Below are 17,176 nucleotides of genomic sequence, written 5' to 3'. Positions count from 1 at the left end.
TGGTCTCGTAACCAATAAAATCTCTCTCTCTCTCAGGCAGGAAGCTGCACACAGCATACATTATATAGCCTAAAATTTCTAAAAATTTATTCTCTGATGTGTTACATCTAAATAAACTATCAACGATAGTTATAAACAATATATAAACTATCAACTATAAACGATAAACTATAAATAAACTATAAACGATATATAAACTATCACTATTCTTCCTCTCCAAATCTATGCTGATCAAAGATTCTGAAGAACTGCACACCTGTGAAGGTCTACTATCAGTGTCAGCCACATTCACTACAAGACACTACAGTGCATGATGTGCAAATTGGCTCTGAATGGGATATTTTTGTTTATATTAATCCTTTCAACCTGTATTATTTAAATATTTTAATAAATACAGTAAGACAGCTCGGCTACCAGAATGGTAGCCAAGCATTCTGGTCTCTTGCCAAAGCTATTGGCCGCAACTTTTGCCCATCTCTGCTCTCACCTCTGTCCAAACCAGATGGTTCTGTTGTCACTTCAGCCAAGGATAAAGCTGACCTGCTAGCATCCCATTTTTCTTCAAGCTCATGTATTAATGATCTTGGTAAAACACCTCCCACCATTCCCAGCACGCTCCATTCAATGCCTCCTGTGGTCTTCCTTCAAAAGGATATCAGAAGGATTTTGATGAATCTTGATGCTAAGAAAGCTCCAGGTCCTGATGGTATCTCTCCACTTGTTCTCAAAACCTGTCTCCTGAACTTACTCCTATTCTTTGCTGCCTTTTTTCACTTTCTTATTCCAAAGGTGTTTTTCCTTCTGCTTGGAAATTTGCTCATATCCAGCCAGTTCCTAAAAAGGGTGACAAATCCGTCCCATTGCAATTACTTCTACTCTTTCTAAATTAATGGAGAAATCAATTAACCGCCAACTCTTAAACTATCTAGAAACCTTCCGTCTGATCAACGATTGCCAGTATGGATTCCGTCAGTGTCGATCCACTAGTGATATTCTGGCTTATGTTACCCATTTATGGACTAATTCAATGGAAAGGTTTGGTGAAACACAAGTAGTTGCTCTTGACATCTCAAAGGCTTTTGATCGTGTTTGGCATAAAGGTCTTCTAAACAAGCTTCCATCTTATGGTTTGCCAACTGTATTTAATAATTGGTTATCCAGTTTTCTCTCTGATCGCTCACTGAGGGTGATGGTAGATGGCTCTCTGTCTTCTAACTTCTCCACTAATGCCGGTGTCCCCAAGGTTCAGTTCTTTCCCCTACTCTTTTCCTCTTGTATATTAATGACCTTCTTCCATTGACTGGAAATCCTATCCATAGTTTTGCCGATGATAGCACATTGCATTCCACTTTCCATTTTGAGAAACCTTGTCCTGCTCAATCAGCTTCAACTTCTCGAAAATTTGCTACCAATTCCTTAAATGCCGATCTTCAGGTAATTCTCCAGTGGGGCAAAGACAACTTAGTTGATTTCAGCCCTTCTAAAACTGAGTCTTGTCTTATATCTCGCAAAAAGGATTCTTCTGCTCCTATGCTTATCTTTAGTGACACTCCGATTTCTAGGCAAAATGATATATCTCTTTTGGGGATTACCCTGACTTCTAATCTCTCTTGGCACAAGCACATTACAAATATTGCTTCCTCTGCATCTAAAAAACTTGGTTTTCTCTTTCGCTCTTGGCATTACTTTTCTTCCAAACAGCTGCTCACTCTGTATAAATCGCAAATCCGCCCTGCCATGGAATAGTGTTCCCACATCTGGAGTGGTGCCCCCAAAACCTCTCTCAGGCTTCTTGATTCCATTCAGAAGAGGGCAGTTAGGTTAATTAATGATTCATCTCTAACAGAGTCTCTCCACTCGCTTTCTCATAGACATACTGTTTCTGCTGCCTGCCTCTTCTACAGATACTTCCATGGGCACTGTTCTTCTGAATTGGCTTCTATAATTTCCGCTCTCTCTTTCAAAACAGTCCGAACACGTGCCACCACCAGCCAACATCCATTTACTGTCCAACTTCAAACCCATAGAACCAACTTTTCATCTTCCTCATTTATTCTTCAACTGCCGTTTTCTGGGACAACCTTCCTTCATACGTGTTTCCTGAAAATTACAATCTACAGAAGTTCAAGTCCAATGTCAACAAATATCTTCTTTCGTCTTCTCAACCTCCAACCCAAGCACGGTACTCAGTACTATAGGTTCTAATACCTCTCGTGTTTGGGGTTCACATTAACCCCCCCCCCCCCCATATCCGAGGGTGATATGTTCCAAGACCTACCATGGATGGGTGAAACTGCGGATATAAACGAACACCTGCTGATATATATAATGTGATTTTCTTGAACATACATGTATATAATAAAGTTTAATTCATAAATTGAACACAGTAAGACATCACCAACATTAAATATGGTAATAATAAAGTACAGCAGACTCTCGATTTACCAGGATTGGATTAATTGGGAAGCGGATTAACCGGGACACTTCAAGACTCCAAATTAAAAAAAAATCAACCAGAAATCATAAAATTCAAGCAATAACTAGAATAGGTATAAACAGATATTTTGCAAGTCGTAAATAAGCGACAAGAACCAGCGTTATAAGTAATTTGGAGATTAGTGTACCTATTACCTTGCAACCTCTGCTGTCTTCACACCTACTGCTCAAAACAAAAAAAAAAAAAAAAAGAGAAAGAGACCAAATGTTTAGTTTGATTTAGTGCTTTGCATCAATTGTTGTGTTCCATTGCACCACAAAAAAACAAATTTTGTTTATTTATGTCAGAGTTGTTGGATTTTTTTTTTTTTGTTTAGAAATCGTGAAAATGATGGGCAAATGCAAGAGTTGTGCTTTCAAATTAAACAAAAACTTGAAATTATTCAAAAGTTTCAAAACAGTGCAACAAATTTTGATTATAATTTTGGTGGCCAAACCATGTGTGATTTTGTAAAAAATAAAGGGAAGCATTGTATTGGACACACAGGTAGTACAGCACCTCCGTAGCCAGGTGGGAAGGAGCAGCAGTGCATAGCACATGCTTCTTGATTAGACCGGGGTTCGAGCCCGTCACCACCAAATACGGAGGATGCAGAAAGGTCAGGGAATGACCACCGCATATCCCGGAGCAATATGGCCTTAGTTGCTAATGCTCCTAAAAACCAAATAACAAACAAATGAGTAGTACGTGTTAAGTTTTTTCTTTTTTTTTTTCCGTCGTTAAACGCTGATACGGGGCACACTGTATTAGTCTAGGGCATTTAACACTTATTTTACATTTTTAAAAAATTTATTAAAGTAATTTACATTATAATTTACTTCTTGGTTTTTTATTACTTATGTACTGGATTTCAGAGGCTTTTTTGGTCCTATGCCTCTTACTGGTTAATGCTACAACATCCCATTGATAAGCAATCATTGTCCGAGTTTTCCTGCCCAAGTCTGCTTTGTTTTCTCATTTTATAGCCCTGATCATTTCATTACCTGCCATAGTGGTAGTCATAAGGATGTCCAAGGCCACAGTAGGGATTCTTCAAACAACTGGGCTATATTTTTCTAGTAGTCTTGGAACTGCATGTACTTGTGGTTCATAATGGAAAAGAAGGGCGATATATCTGAGTTCTAGTGGGCAGGGGTTTTGAGGATCTGATGTATGTATAACTGCAACATATGATATCCTCCATTAATTTGCTCTATTTTTTTTTTTTTTTTAAGTGAACGATGTCCAAGCAGCACAGTGCTCACCTTCTCCAGCTGGTCATTTAGGACAACAGCAGCAGCAGCAGCAGCAACAGCAGCAACACTTGTCTCCCCAGAATCAGCAGGCACAAATAAGAACAGTTGGACCATCTTCAGTAGCACAGACTTCATCATTTACAGATGCTGCCCATTTCAATTTAACTAATAAAGTTAAGCCTTTAGGAACTATGGTTGTGCCATCGAGTATAACACCTTCTAACCAAGTTGTATCTTCAGTGCAAAACATTATACCTCATCAGGCTGGAATTACAAAAGAGTGGCATCAGGCTGTCACAAAAGATTTAAGGAATCATTTGGTCCAAAAAATGTAAGTTCTGTTTCTTTGATTATTTGAAAATTTTCACTTTTAAAAAGATAACAAATAAATAAATAAATTTCAAGATTATTATTTTATTTTAAAAAGCATATGTTTTGTGAATTACAAATCTGCCTTTCTGTAATAGTTTGAATGTATCCTGATTTAATGTTGTCTGATTATTGCAGCAGTATGAAAGTTCAGTTGAAAAATGTAGTGCTACCCCCTATTTTTCACAAAGGCTGGGACTACATCAGTGTTTCAAACAGCATATTTTGGACACTGCTTTTTTTGCATGAGATGCCAATAAAGCACAGCATCAGAAAGGAACCTAGCCTTTGAAGTGCTTAAGGAGGATTTAGTAACTTAGTGAAACAGTGCTGTTTTAGTCAATGTTTCTCAAATGTTTTTCCTTAGAACAACCTTGTACCATGTCTACCTTAATTGAAAACTTAATACTACAGTACCCCCAAAGAGTAACTGCCATTGCATTTGGTTTTAATTTTGCAGCATTCCCCCCCCCCCCATCATGGATTTCACTGGCATGGTAATAAAATCACATTGCAGTAGTTTTAGGTCCTAAACAAAGTCAGATGTTTAGTATCATTATAGGTTTTCCAATTCTAAACCCATGTTACTGCTATTGGACAGAAAGAAGAGGGAAGCCTAATGATTTGCCTTGAGCTTCTAGTTTAATTCTGTATGGAAATTCCCAGTAATGCCATGATTTCTAATGTTTGTATAGCATTTTTGCTGTATACTTTTGTATACAGCAAACTGGTATAGGTGGCTGTGATCCCACCATTATACAATTGATATTAACAGAGAGAATGTTCCTGCAGATCATTTCCCACAGTATACCACACATCGCATTTTGACAGCTACTAGCCAGCATGAGCTATGGAAAAGTTTTTTTGCTAACACCAACTGTGTAGTAGTGGATACAATATAACTATTCCTTGGGAGTTAATTGAACCTAGTGACGAGTCCTGCAGTTGATCTGGAGTAATAAACCCATCATCATGCTGTAAAGGAAATGCTTAAGTGTTGGCAACAATGTTCTGACAAAGTTAATAAAGGGTTCAAGATGACAGATTCCACAAAATTGAATATTTCAGAAAAAAATTTATCAACAACTTTATAAAATACCTATACATTACAAAAGTTTTGACTACTAGATGACTAAAAAATAAATTCTTCCTTTCCATGTTAAGTTTGTAGTGTGTTGCATCCATTCAGGTTTACAGCTTGATTGCATAATTTGGGTCTTCCCAGGTCTCTCTTGCCCTTTTGCATTCAGTCCTTATTTATTTTTTTACTAATCTTGTGTTTTCTATTCGATTGATGTGTTCAATTCCAATTTAGTCTTCTGTTTTTCATCCAGTTATGAGTTGAATTTCACATTCATTTCTCATTCCAGATTTCCTAATTTTGTCCCTTAATGATTTTTGTTTAATCATATGTAGTACCTTCATTTCTGTAGTTTCATTTATTTGCTTAGTTTTTTTTTAGTGTTTTGGTTCTGCATCTATGTCAAAATGGGCCTTACAACTGCTTTATATATTCTTATTTTTGTTTCTTTTATTAGACTCTTAATGTTCTGAATAGTACTATTTAAGTAAACATACTATTCAAGTACTTTGCTTAAATAGTACTGTTCCAACTATTTTGTTAGCACTATCTAGTTTATGACTTTGTCCATTATTCTGTTGCTGCTGTTATTATCTATGACCAAATATTTAAATTTCATTACCTGTTTTCTATTATTTTGTTTTCTAATTCCAATTTAACTCTTACAGGCATGGGCGCTGGAGGATATTTTTCAAGGTGGTTCATGCGGGAATAAATTTTTTGTTCATCATATTTTCATCAAAATAAATTAATGAAAATATTAAAAATTGTGTATTACAGTAGAGCGTCAGTTATCCGGAATAATTAATGTCAGACCTCTTCCGGATAATCAAACGTAAGGTAAGATTAAATAAATTCTGTTATAATGTATTAAGGTAAAAGAAAAAGACTAACTATTGCGAAAAAAACGAATTTATTTAATTTTAAAAAATAATAATAATAATAATAACTTAAACATAAAAAAATCGCACATTTACATGTGTACGAATGTATGTATATTCGGATAGGTATTTTACTGCAATTTTATGTGGAAAAAAATTTAAAGTAATATTCGATCGTTTGTTGTGACCTTTTTTTTTTGCTACTAAATCTCTCAAGTTCCTTAACAATATCACTTTTATTATATCGCTTTCTTCCTGTTTTTCTGACAATTTTAGTGCTATTTCTTTTCGTTGACATTTTACTATAAAAAACTGAGAAAAATAATAAATTGCACAGTTTCGGGCTGATATCATTCTTACCGAATGTGGAGCTAAACTAAACATAATATGAAATGAAGAGAACAAAATATGCCATGGAAAATTGGGCTCACGGAAGTGAAAGACTAAACTCTACCACTCATGGTTTCGTAATCCAACATTTCACCAGATATACGAAGTAAAAAAAAAAAACAGACAGAAACACTCTCGTAATGTAATAAACATTTGTCTCAAATACTACCATTAATTTGAAGAAGAAGAAGAAAAAACAACCTTTCGAATTATTCCGGATAACTGACGTTCTACTGTAATTCGAAATCCAAAGGTGCACTTGCACCTCGCACCATGCTGCCAGTGCCCATGCTTACAGGGTCCTTAGAAACTGTTAATGATTTTGTTTTATTTACTGAACTTTTCATAGTATTTTGCTGCAATTTGTGTAAATCTGTGCCAACAGTATTTGTAGCTCATCTTCTGTTTGTGTGTGAAATACTATATGTTGTCTGCATAGTTTATAATTTTTAATTCATTATTTTCTATTTTAACACGTTTTTTAACTTCCAAGCTTATTTCTCTAAGAATTTAATTCTTAATAAAAATGAAAAGGATTGGACTCAGTGAATCACCTTGTCTTATACCTTTTTTGATTAGTACTTCTTTTGATGACGTGTTTTCAGTTTTAATTAGTGTTTAATTTTCCGTATAAATTTCTTTCACTAGTCTACTTAGCTTTAAAGATATACTTCTTCCTTCTTTTTAATATATTTAATACATCTCCCAATCTTATTCTATCAGATACCTTTTCGGATTGACAAAGCATAGGAATACTGGCACATTAAATTCAATATCCTTTATTAAATTCAATATCCTTTTTTCTATAATTTGTTTTGATATAAATATGCAACAGTACATGATCTTCCATTTTTCAAAATCCTTGTTCATCTTGAAATTCTAAATAATTAATAAGATATTCTGATACTATTTTTGTGTGTAATTTCAATGTGCTGCATAATAAACTTATTCCTCTATAATTTTTTGGCTTATTTTTATCACTTTTTAAAGTTGGTATTGTGATACTGTTTTTCCACTGGTATCTTTTTTGTATTACATATAACTGTAAAGACTATTTCTTCTAATAATTTAGCCCCCCCCCCATTTGAGGTTCATCCATTTTATGAATTCCAGCTGTTTTCTGATTTTTTTAAGATTTGCTATTTGTTTTTATACTTACATTTTGGAGATGTTTTTGCTTTCTTCCACCTATATTATATTCCTATCCTCTCCATAAAAATTCTGGAAATGTTTCCCATTATAATATTGATGTATTGGTTAAGTTAATATATTCATTCATTTTTTATTTATTTTTTTATTTCTGATAACTCTTCATATTTGTTTCTTCATTCTGTAAAAGTCATGTGGTGAGAGTAATTATTAAAAATGTCCTGTTACAAAATTATTCCAAAAAGCTTAAATAAATAAATACAAATAAAGTATATAAAGGTGGATAAAAACTGTAAATTATATAAAAGTGCTAAAACACCTTGAGCTTTCAGAGCAGTGTGTCTTTTTATCTCTTTGAATGAAAATACAGCAACTTAAATAGCAAAGATATGTGGACACTTAGAATTTAGTCAAAGATATGTGGTTAATATAGTGCAGGTAATGCACAAAGATGAAATAGTAAAGAAAAAAAAAAAGAAGGGGAATACATAGTGACATTAACTATACCTCGTATAGTTGATACTTGACTGTTATGGTATTTGTAAGAAAATGAGCTGCTTTCCAAAACACAGTGTGGGTTTTGAAGGGGCGGCGTACTTTGGATACTTAATTAGACTTGAAACGTACTTCTATGATGCCTTTCTGAAGTCAGAACATCTAGTATCAGCTTTCTTCAACGTTGAGAAAGAATATGATGTGACCTGGAGATTTGGCATTTTAGAAGGTCTGAGGGAACTGTGTGGGGCGGGGGAGATATCCCCATTTTTATTAAGAACTTTTTATCAGATCGGACATTTTAAGTTCTAGTCAAGTCCTTCCTTTCTCCCACTTTCCATCAAGTTCTTGAAGGATCCATTTTAAGCATCACATTCTTTGCTGTCAGAATAAACTCCATAACAGACCAGCTTTTACCAATGGTGTCCAGTGCTGTTTATGTTTATAACTTGCAGCATTTGTCAATCATGCAACATGAGAGTAATTGAAAGGTAGCTGCAGCAACCTATAAATCATCTTCTTAAATCGACATTAGTTAATAGATTCAGATTTTCATCAGAAAAGACTGTCCACTTCTGTTGAAAGTGGAACTTGCATCCTGATCCAGAACTCAGTTTGATAGGAAAGCGATCCTATTTAGAACAGATTCCATTCTAATTGGGGTGATTCTATATATCTGCTATTCAGTGGGGAACAGACCACTGCACCCTACTCCGTTGTACAATACACTCGTGGTGCCTCCATAGCCATGTGGGCAGGAGCAGCAGTGCATAGCACACGCTTCTTGATTAGACCAGGGTTCAAGCCCGTGGCCACCAAATATGGAGGATGCAGAAAGGTCAGGGAATGACCACTGCATATCCCTGACCTGGAAAATCTTTGACTCTTGTCCTAGAGTTAACCAACCTTTTTTGGGTTTGAGCTGCTTCATAATTCTAGCTTGATGAAAGACTGTGTTGTTCAGAGTTGGGAAAAGGGAAATACACAATCTATAGTCCATCAGAAACTCCATGCTACCTATCAAACTCTGGTATAACCTCAAATCAAAGGAAATAAGGTTGCAGATGTGCCAACTAAAATCAGCTCAAGTCTCTTAGTAGATATGAATTTTTTGTTCCGTATACAGACTACAGCCCTGTTACTTGTCATACATGCCTTGAACATTGGCAAAGATTATGACATATGCGGGACCAAATAGACTGTACCAAATTAAACCTGATTTATGACTGCTATTCTCCTTTTATCTCTTTTAAGCACCTGGCTGAGCCATATATACTCAGCCAGATTTTAACTAATGATAATAATGTTAAAATAATGATAGTTTTATCTTTTTAAAAAGAGGCAACTTATACCACTTTTTAACTGTGCTTTATTTTAAAATATACCTGATTTTGCATAACCTCTTTAGCTTTTTAAACTTTTACCTATGTTCTGACAGCATCTTTTTTGAGTACAGCATACTAATCTCTCTATCTGTAAAATCTTGGGCTTGGTGTATTCTGGCCTTGGATGTCACTACACCGTAGACATCCATCCATCATACCTACTCTTGTGAAATTTGGAATTTTATCTAAATTTAATGAGGGATTGGATAAATGCATAAAAGAAATAAGTAGACAAATTAAGGGAAGATGACATTTTTTTAAAAATTTAATTCCTACAGCTATGCCTTTTACATCAGTTAATCCTCAATCATTAATAAACACTTATTTTCCCACAAAGTCACCATCATTTTCTATGCACTTCTGCCATCTCTGAGTCAGAAGCTGTATTTCAATCCTGTAAAAGTCCTTACTCTTGCCCGAGAAGGCCTTGGCGAACATGGCGCTTGAGTTGATCATCGTCTGCAAAATGGGTTCCACAGAGTGCATCCTTCAGCAGGCCAAAGAGGTGATAGTCGGAAGGTGCAAGATCCAGGCTATGATGAGAGGGATTAGGAAAAACGGTGCACCAACAGTGCTCGTGTGTCAGCTTTTTTGGGACATATCAGACACAAATTTTGTTGTAGCCTAGTTCCTTTATGAAAGTGATCACAGCAGGTTTCTCTATACCTACTGCATTTCATAAATTGTGTGTTGTGATGTGGTGGTCCTCTTTGATAAGAGCATCAATCCAGCTGTTGTCTCTGTCACTGACGTTACTGGCTGGCCACTTTGAGGCTTGTCAACGTCACTTTCCCCACTCTTAAAGTGTCTTACCCGATGTCTAACTGTACTGTACCTCCTAGTGGTGTGTGCGGGCAACGTGGAGTCCCACTAGGGGCCCTTCGGCCAAATGCCAGGACACACAACAGAACCTAACGCAATATGTCATATACAACACACAGCACTTTTCTGGCATTTACAGTAGTACTGTATTCCTTCACAGCGAACATATGGCGCAGATGTGGGAAACCACAGGTGGGCCTGACCCTAATACTATGCACACTATGTCTAACTGTACTCACATCTACAATATTGTCACCATAAACATTTTTGAAACACATATGAATTTTGATAGGTGCCACTTCTTCCTTGGTAAGAAACTCAATCACCACTTTTTGCTTGCTTGACGTGTACTGTATATCTGTAACATCCACCATTTTGAACTATCCGTGTGTATGGCAATCATAAGACTGATCACAGTGCCACTCAGTATGGTGAAACCTAGTGACCACTCAGTGGCACGTGGAACAATCTACGGCGCCACATTTGAAAGCAAAAAATTAGGAGGCATTTTTTTCGTACCGCTTCTCATAATTTATTTTCATTTTTATTATTTTTTATTATTATTGTTTTTTTTTTTTTTTTGTTTTTTTTTAATTTTGGTCAGTGCTACATAAGACTGCTTTGCTTCCCTGCACCATTTTATTAATAATAATACTAAACAGTAGGAATGTTTTTCTTACTCTGTTTAAAAAAAAAACTAATGTTTTGGATGAAGAAAACAGAAATGAAACTGACTCCCCAAAGCCATCAGCACACAATGTTTCAAGCATTTAATATTATCACACCAGAACTACAATTTCTAGAAATTGTTCCAGATCAAATTTCTTGCTACTGAAACAAATATGGAACATTTTTCAAAAGGAAAACAGTCTTCTATTATACCACCAAGAAAATAAATGAATTTTATAACATTAGCACAGTGTTAATGTTTTATTTGTTATCTAACCTGTACAATAATTTAATTAAAATAATATACTCTAGTACAAAACAGATTAACACGTCGACTATTGGTTTTTAAGATAGTAGTGTCAAGCATAACTGAAAGGCCATTGTGAAATTACAGTAGTACATGTTTACATTCACTGTGGTTCTGTATATAATCCAGTAATCTTCACAAGATTACTGGATTATATACAGAATTTAGAATTTAACTGTATTTAACTGTAATTTAACTGTAATTGTCACCATAAACATTTTTGAAACACATATGAATTTTGATAGGTGCCACTTCTTCCTTGGTAAGAAACTCAATCACCACTTTTTGCTTGCTTGACGTGTACTGTATATCTGTAACATCCACCATTTTGAACTATCCGTGTGTATGGCAATCATAAGACTGATCACAGTGCCACTCTAAAAGCTTTTTAGAACTAGAGTGATTTACAAGAATTTACTGTATATTGTTTATCGCATGGATCTAGACATACAATGTGAGTAGCTCTGTACTTTACCATAACTAATCAGCCATGATTGTAATTATTGTTTGTCTGTTCTGTGTCTTGGTGATTGTTTATTTCAGTTTAGTGCTCTATTTACAGGCAGACTATGCTTTTAATTTAAAATTCTTGAAAATGTCTACTGTACCATAAGTTAATAATGGTGAAAAGTTGTCTAAAAGTTTCACATTGATGAAATTGGATATTCTAAAACAGTTAGATTCAGGAGAGTGTCAAAATGATCAGTGATGGTTGTTTAATTTATAACAGTAAATAATAATAAAAAAAAAATAAAAAGTTAGTGGTAAGATGATCCATCCCAGATAATACCCATTATTGGGCATTCCCTTCCACACGTAAAATGATTAAAAAAAAATAATAATAAATAAATAGTGTGTTCATTGGAGTGATGTCAGTGTAATTACAGTAATCTCCAGTATTATTTTTACTTTTTACGTGAGTTACATTAAAAAAAATAGTAAATCAAATTACAGCATTGCTTTTATTTTGGTACACCCTGTAGGCCAATACCTAATATTTCACCCTGTGATATTTGACAGAAATAGTGTATGGTGTAATCTGTCCAGAGTGTTCCCAATCATCCTTTCAGTTTTCACAGGCCCTATAAGGGGAGTGCTGCTTGGAAAACATCTTGTTTCTGTATAGCAAAGTTTCTTTATAATGAAAATTTTGGTTTGATTTAGGCACTTTGTTATGGAGGAGTTCAACTATATTTTAAGTTGCTGGGTGAATGAAAACGTTGAAATCTAAAGAGGCTGGTATGTTAGCATTATATGTTGAATTGCATTGTCAGTTATTTATTGTAAAAGCCTTTGGGTGCAAAAAGATTTTAATTTTAGGAAGGTATTTGGGTCCTGTTTATTACCAGAAGTTTCTTATATGTGATATGGTTAGTTTCCAGTTTATGGGAATATTGGGGTGCCATAAATATCTCTTGATAAAAAGCTTAGTTATTTGCACAGAGACGTTCCCATATGACTGGCATCTTCTTTCCACCTCCTCATGAGTGAGAGAATGTACAGGAACACAGTCATTGTCATATGCATTTCAAGATTAAGCCTGAAGCCTGTACACTGCTTAATAAAAAAAAAAAAAAATGCTACAAGTTAAGCAAGGTTATATGAAAACTCTTATTATTGTTATCATTAAAAGTTATGTCAATTAACCCCACTTGGCAGAAAGAAAGAAAAAAAAAAAAGTCATAACCTTTGCAAGTATTTAAACGTGCTATCATTCAAAATATGCCTTTAGCCAAGTTGTTAATAGAAGTTAAATTTACCCTATCAGAATATGATAGCATTATTTTATTTGGAGTGCTTTTCAGTTATAAAGTTTTGTTTAATGTATTTATAAAGGTATGTTTTGTTTATTATTGTAGCGTACAAGCAATATTCCCAACTTCAGATATGACTGCACTCCAAGACAAAAGAATGATTAATCTAGTCGCTTATGCAAAAAAAGTTGAGGGAGATATGTATGAAGTAGCAAACAGTCGAGTAAGTTTTCATTAAACAGTTTGTTAAATATTTATAATTTAATTGTGTTTTTATTGTTGAATATTATTTGCTTCACCCGAAAAATAACATAAAGGTACCACAGTAAGCCAAGTTCCGTGCTCTTAAGTAATTCAAGTTCTCTTATTTAAAGTCCTTTACTAAACTAACAAACAAGTTACACTCAGAATTGATATCTGATGATGATATCGAGCAGGGGTTGGCAACCTGTGGCTCTTTAACTTTTAGCCCACATGTAAGACAAGAGCGGCATGCAGTAGGCAGCGACACAAATATAACATTAGTTTCAGCACAAGCTGCAAACACTTCTCAGTTTAGTTTGCATGCGCATTGCGAGCATTAATAAATAATATTTCAAAAAAAAAAAAAAATATATATATATATATATATATTATGTGAGGTAAAAGTTAGGTAAAAGTAATAAAAATAAATAAATGGCTATGTAGCTATCATTAGAGGCAGCAAATGCACATCCTCCACATGATGCCTAATTATATCTGATAATTAAAATAAATATAATATTTAAATAAAATCATCAGCCAGTAGTACGGCAATAATGCAGAGCGAAATGAAACGCAAAATAATATAAATAAACAAACAGGGAAAGGAAAGTAGAGATAATAGGACAAAAAGGTAGTCGATAATCCCCTATATAATTTAGTCAATTAAGTCATTAAACCCAATTAATAAAAAATTCTATTCTTTTCCTTTCTATTATATAAGCTGGTTAAGCTTGCATTATGTCAGTGGTGTGGCTCTGATCAAGAGTGCTGTCTGTTCTATAGATTATTTTTCGCTGCATAAGGACCACCGCCATGCAAATCCTCTGCATTGGTTGATCTATCGGAGAATGGAGGGGTGGTTTGGTTCTTCGATATTTCTGCCTTTGCGATGATTTGTATGACGATTGAAATGCAGCGATTCCATGACCATTATTGGCCTCGTGGTCCTCTGTCGATATGGGGCATGATGGTCAGTCTATTATTTTGATATTTTGGTTTTTGGTAGTTTCTTTAACCCCTTTTTTGGTGATATTTCACGTCTTATGGAACTGGTACCTTCAAGGGCGGTACCGCTAAATTATTTATAATTGGCATTATTTAAATTTATATCGTTTTTTATTAATTGGGTTTAATGACTTAATTGACTAAATTATATAGGGGATTATCGACTACCTTTTTGTCCTATTATCTCTACTTTCCTTTCCCTGTTTGTTTATTTATATTATTTTGCGTTTCATTTCGCTCTGCATTATTGCCGTACTACTGGCTGATGATTTTATTTAAATATTATATTTATTTTAATTATCAGATATATATATATATATATATATATATATATTTTTTTTTTTTTAATAAAACACCGTCCCACTTTATACAATTTCTTAAACTCCCCTTTCCCAGCTTGAGCTGAGGTGTGGCTCTTCGAGTTCTTTCTTTCTTTCTTCTTTTTTTTTTTTTTTATTAGATCAAAAATGGCTCTTCACTCAAAAAAGGTTGCCGACCCCTGCAGTAGAACAATAACCCATTTGTAATTCTGGATTTTAATATTTTTTTTATTTTTATTTTTTTTTAATGATTTGTATGGATTTACAGAAACATTTTGACAGTTTCATTTTTATCAGTGACTTTCTTGAAGAAAGTGGACAGTCAGATTAAAGTATTTTGTATTGTTTAATTTTGGTGTTTTCTTTCTGTTCACTTCCACCTTCTGTGTTGTAGAGCAGAAATGTACACATTTCTGCTCTACAACACTGAACAGCTTTATTCTGTTCCTGCATGCAGTTCCTGCTTTACAAGTTTTTGCTTTACGAGTTGTTTTATCAAGTATCAGAAAAATCGAAAATATGAACATTAATTGCAATAAATAAATGCTAAATATTCATAAATATGGCATTTCAAGCCATGCACTTAGTTATACAATACTACTGTAGTATTGTATAACTACTACGTGTGTGCATTTGTTTGAGTCACCGATGAGCTCACAATTACATTTGTTTTTAGGGGAAGTACCCATTTTTTCAGTGAATCAAATCTTGTAATGCATTAAGTTTTAATTTGAGATCAGTACACTCCTTATATCAGGTGCAAAGAAAATAATTGGTTTGTCTACTAAACTGACCTTAGAATACATGCCATAGTCTATACAAGTGATGAACTCATGATTCACACCAGAATTGCCTGCAGGCATTTCTGTCTTTCAGAGTGTCCTTGGACAATGTATTGAAAGTGGATCCTGTAACAACCATTTTTAGGTAAAATTTGAATATAAGAAAGATTACAAATTTAAGCTTACAACATATTACAGAATTTAAATTATGAAAGTACTACAGAAATTAAATGGTAACCAAAACTTTATCCACTAGTAAAGTTAAAATTAAGCTACTTTAGTAACAAAGAATATAACTTAGCAGAAATACTTTAGAAAAGTTAAGAATTAAATTTACAAAATATTATAGAAATTTATTTCACAAAATAAAATACTAACATAAGATTTAAAACTTACAGATATTAAATTTTAAAAAAAAGTTTGTGTACCAGACAATTGATTTTAATCTCCTTCAGTTAAGTTGCCAGAACCAACTTAAAATATGTTTGCTCTCCTTCCAGTCTACTTAGAAACAATGAGATATTATAGACTTTGATCCTGTATTACTTTCACAAATGTGTTCCCATTTTCTCAGTGTTCTTGCGCCTCCGTAGCCAGGTGGGAAGGAGCAGCAGTGCGTAGCACACGCTTCTTGATTAGACCAGGGTTCGAGCCCATCACCACCAAATACGGAGGATGCGGAAAGGTCAAGGGAATGACCACTGCATATTCCAGAGCAATATGGCCTTAGTTGCTAATGCTCCTAAAAACCAAATAACAAACAAACAAACAAACAAACAAACAAACAATGTGTTCTTGTTCTGAAAAAAAAAAAAAAAAAAAAAAAAATACAGTGGTATTGATTCAAACTATATACGATGGCTCCAAAAGAGCCATCAGTATATAGTGTATATAGTCAAAAGAGAGCATGTTGATAGCTGTCATCCTGTTTGCTGATTTCTCTGCCCAACTTCCACTGGAAAGTAGTATCTTTATTGCTGAAGTTTATGCAATATTAACTGACTTTTGCAACAATGAGATTTCATATACTGTGATCTATTATTTTCAGACCCACACCTTTCTGCAAAAGATGTGTGCTTGCATATACACATTTCAACTATCTACTTGAAAAAATATATGATCAAAGTTAGCATGCCCATTGAAAACTAGCATATTATCTCTTCTTTTTCCTTGATCTGTAGCCTATGTATATCTGATAATGAAAAGGCTGAGCCTGATACTAAATCAGCTGCAGGGCTTATCATCCCCCATGATTTGACATTTGTTTTGCAGATTATAAATGCTTTATAAAGGCTTAATGTAGAAGGCAATCACAAGAAACCTTTAAGCCTTGGATAGCATTAGACTTCTCCAAATAAAATCTGACTTTGGGCTCTGGCAGCCTAGTATGCATTCAGATAGAGTGGAAGAAGTCAAGATTACACATAGGCCATACTTATCTCATGTTCTCTTTTTTCCTTACAGATTCTGGACCTCCAAATTGTATAAAGTGCAGTGTGCGACTCCTGTTTTATGCACTGTATTGACTACCTGTTCTACAACAGTTTGCTAAACTACATTTTACATCATACCACTGAAAAACTTGTTCCTTGAAGCATTTCTTAAATGATGCATTTGATGTAACTAAAGCTTTCTCCTTTCTAAAACAAATGTGGTGATTTGAAAATATAAGATGTGGTAATTTATACCTTAATTTCATCTTTAACTGCAAACTTCAACCTTACGCCTAGTTTATCATTGCTCTCGTAGTCCATGCACTCTAGTATTTTCCAACAATAATTCGAAATTATTC

The 17,176-nt window shown here is 34.3% G+C and overlaps 1 protein-coding gene across 2 annotated transcripts in view; it reads left to right on the top strand.

Moving 5' to 3' along the window:
• LOC150090732 (histone lysine acetyltransferase CREBBP-like) overlaps window positions 1-17,176 on the top strand; it is a 362,719-nt gene that overhangs the window by 152,404 nt on the left and 193,139 nt on the right. For both annotated transcript variants that reach the window (XM_090372373.1, XM_090372367.1), the window contains exons 6-7: window positions 3,712-4,063; window positions 13,140-13,257. In XM_090372373.1, coding sequence (XP_090228499.1) covers window positions 3,712-4,063; window positions 13,140-13,257 — 470 coding nt within the window. The remainder of the gene's footprint in view (window positions 1-3,711; window positions 4,064-13,139; window positions 13,258-17,176) is intronic.

Source organism: Mastigoproctus giganteus, chromosome 1 (assembly GCF_048544385.1).
Source record: "Mastigoproctus giganteus isolate SK-2022 chromosome 1, ASM4854438v1, whole genome shotgun sequence".
In the NCBI taxonomy this organism is placed as follows: Eukaryota; Metazoa; Arthropoda; class Arachnida; order Uropygi; family Thelyphonidae; genus Mastigoproctus; species Mastigoproctus giganteus.
Note: the sequence above shows the minus strand (reverse complement) of the source record. Positions and strands in the feature narration are given on the sequence as shown.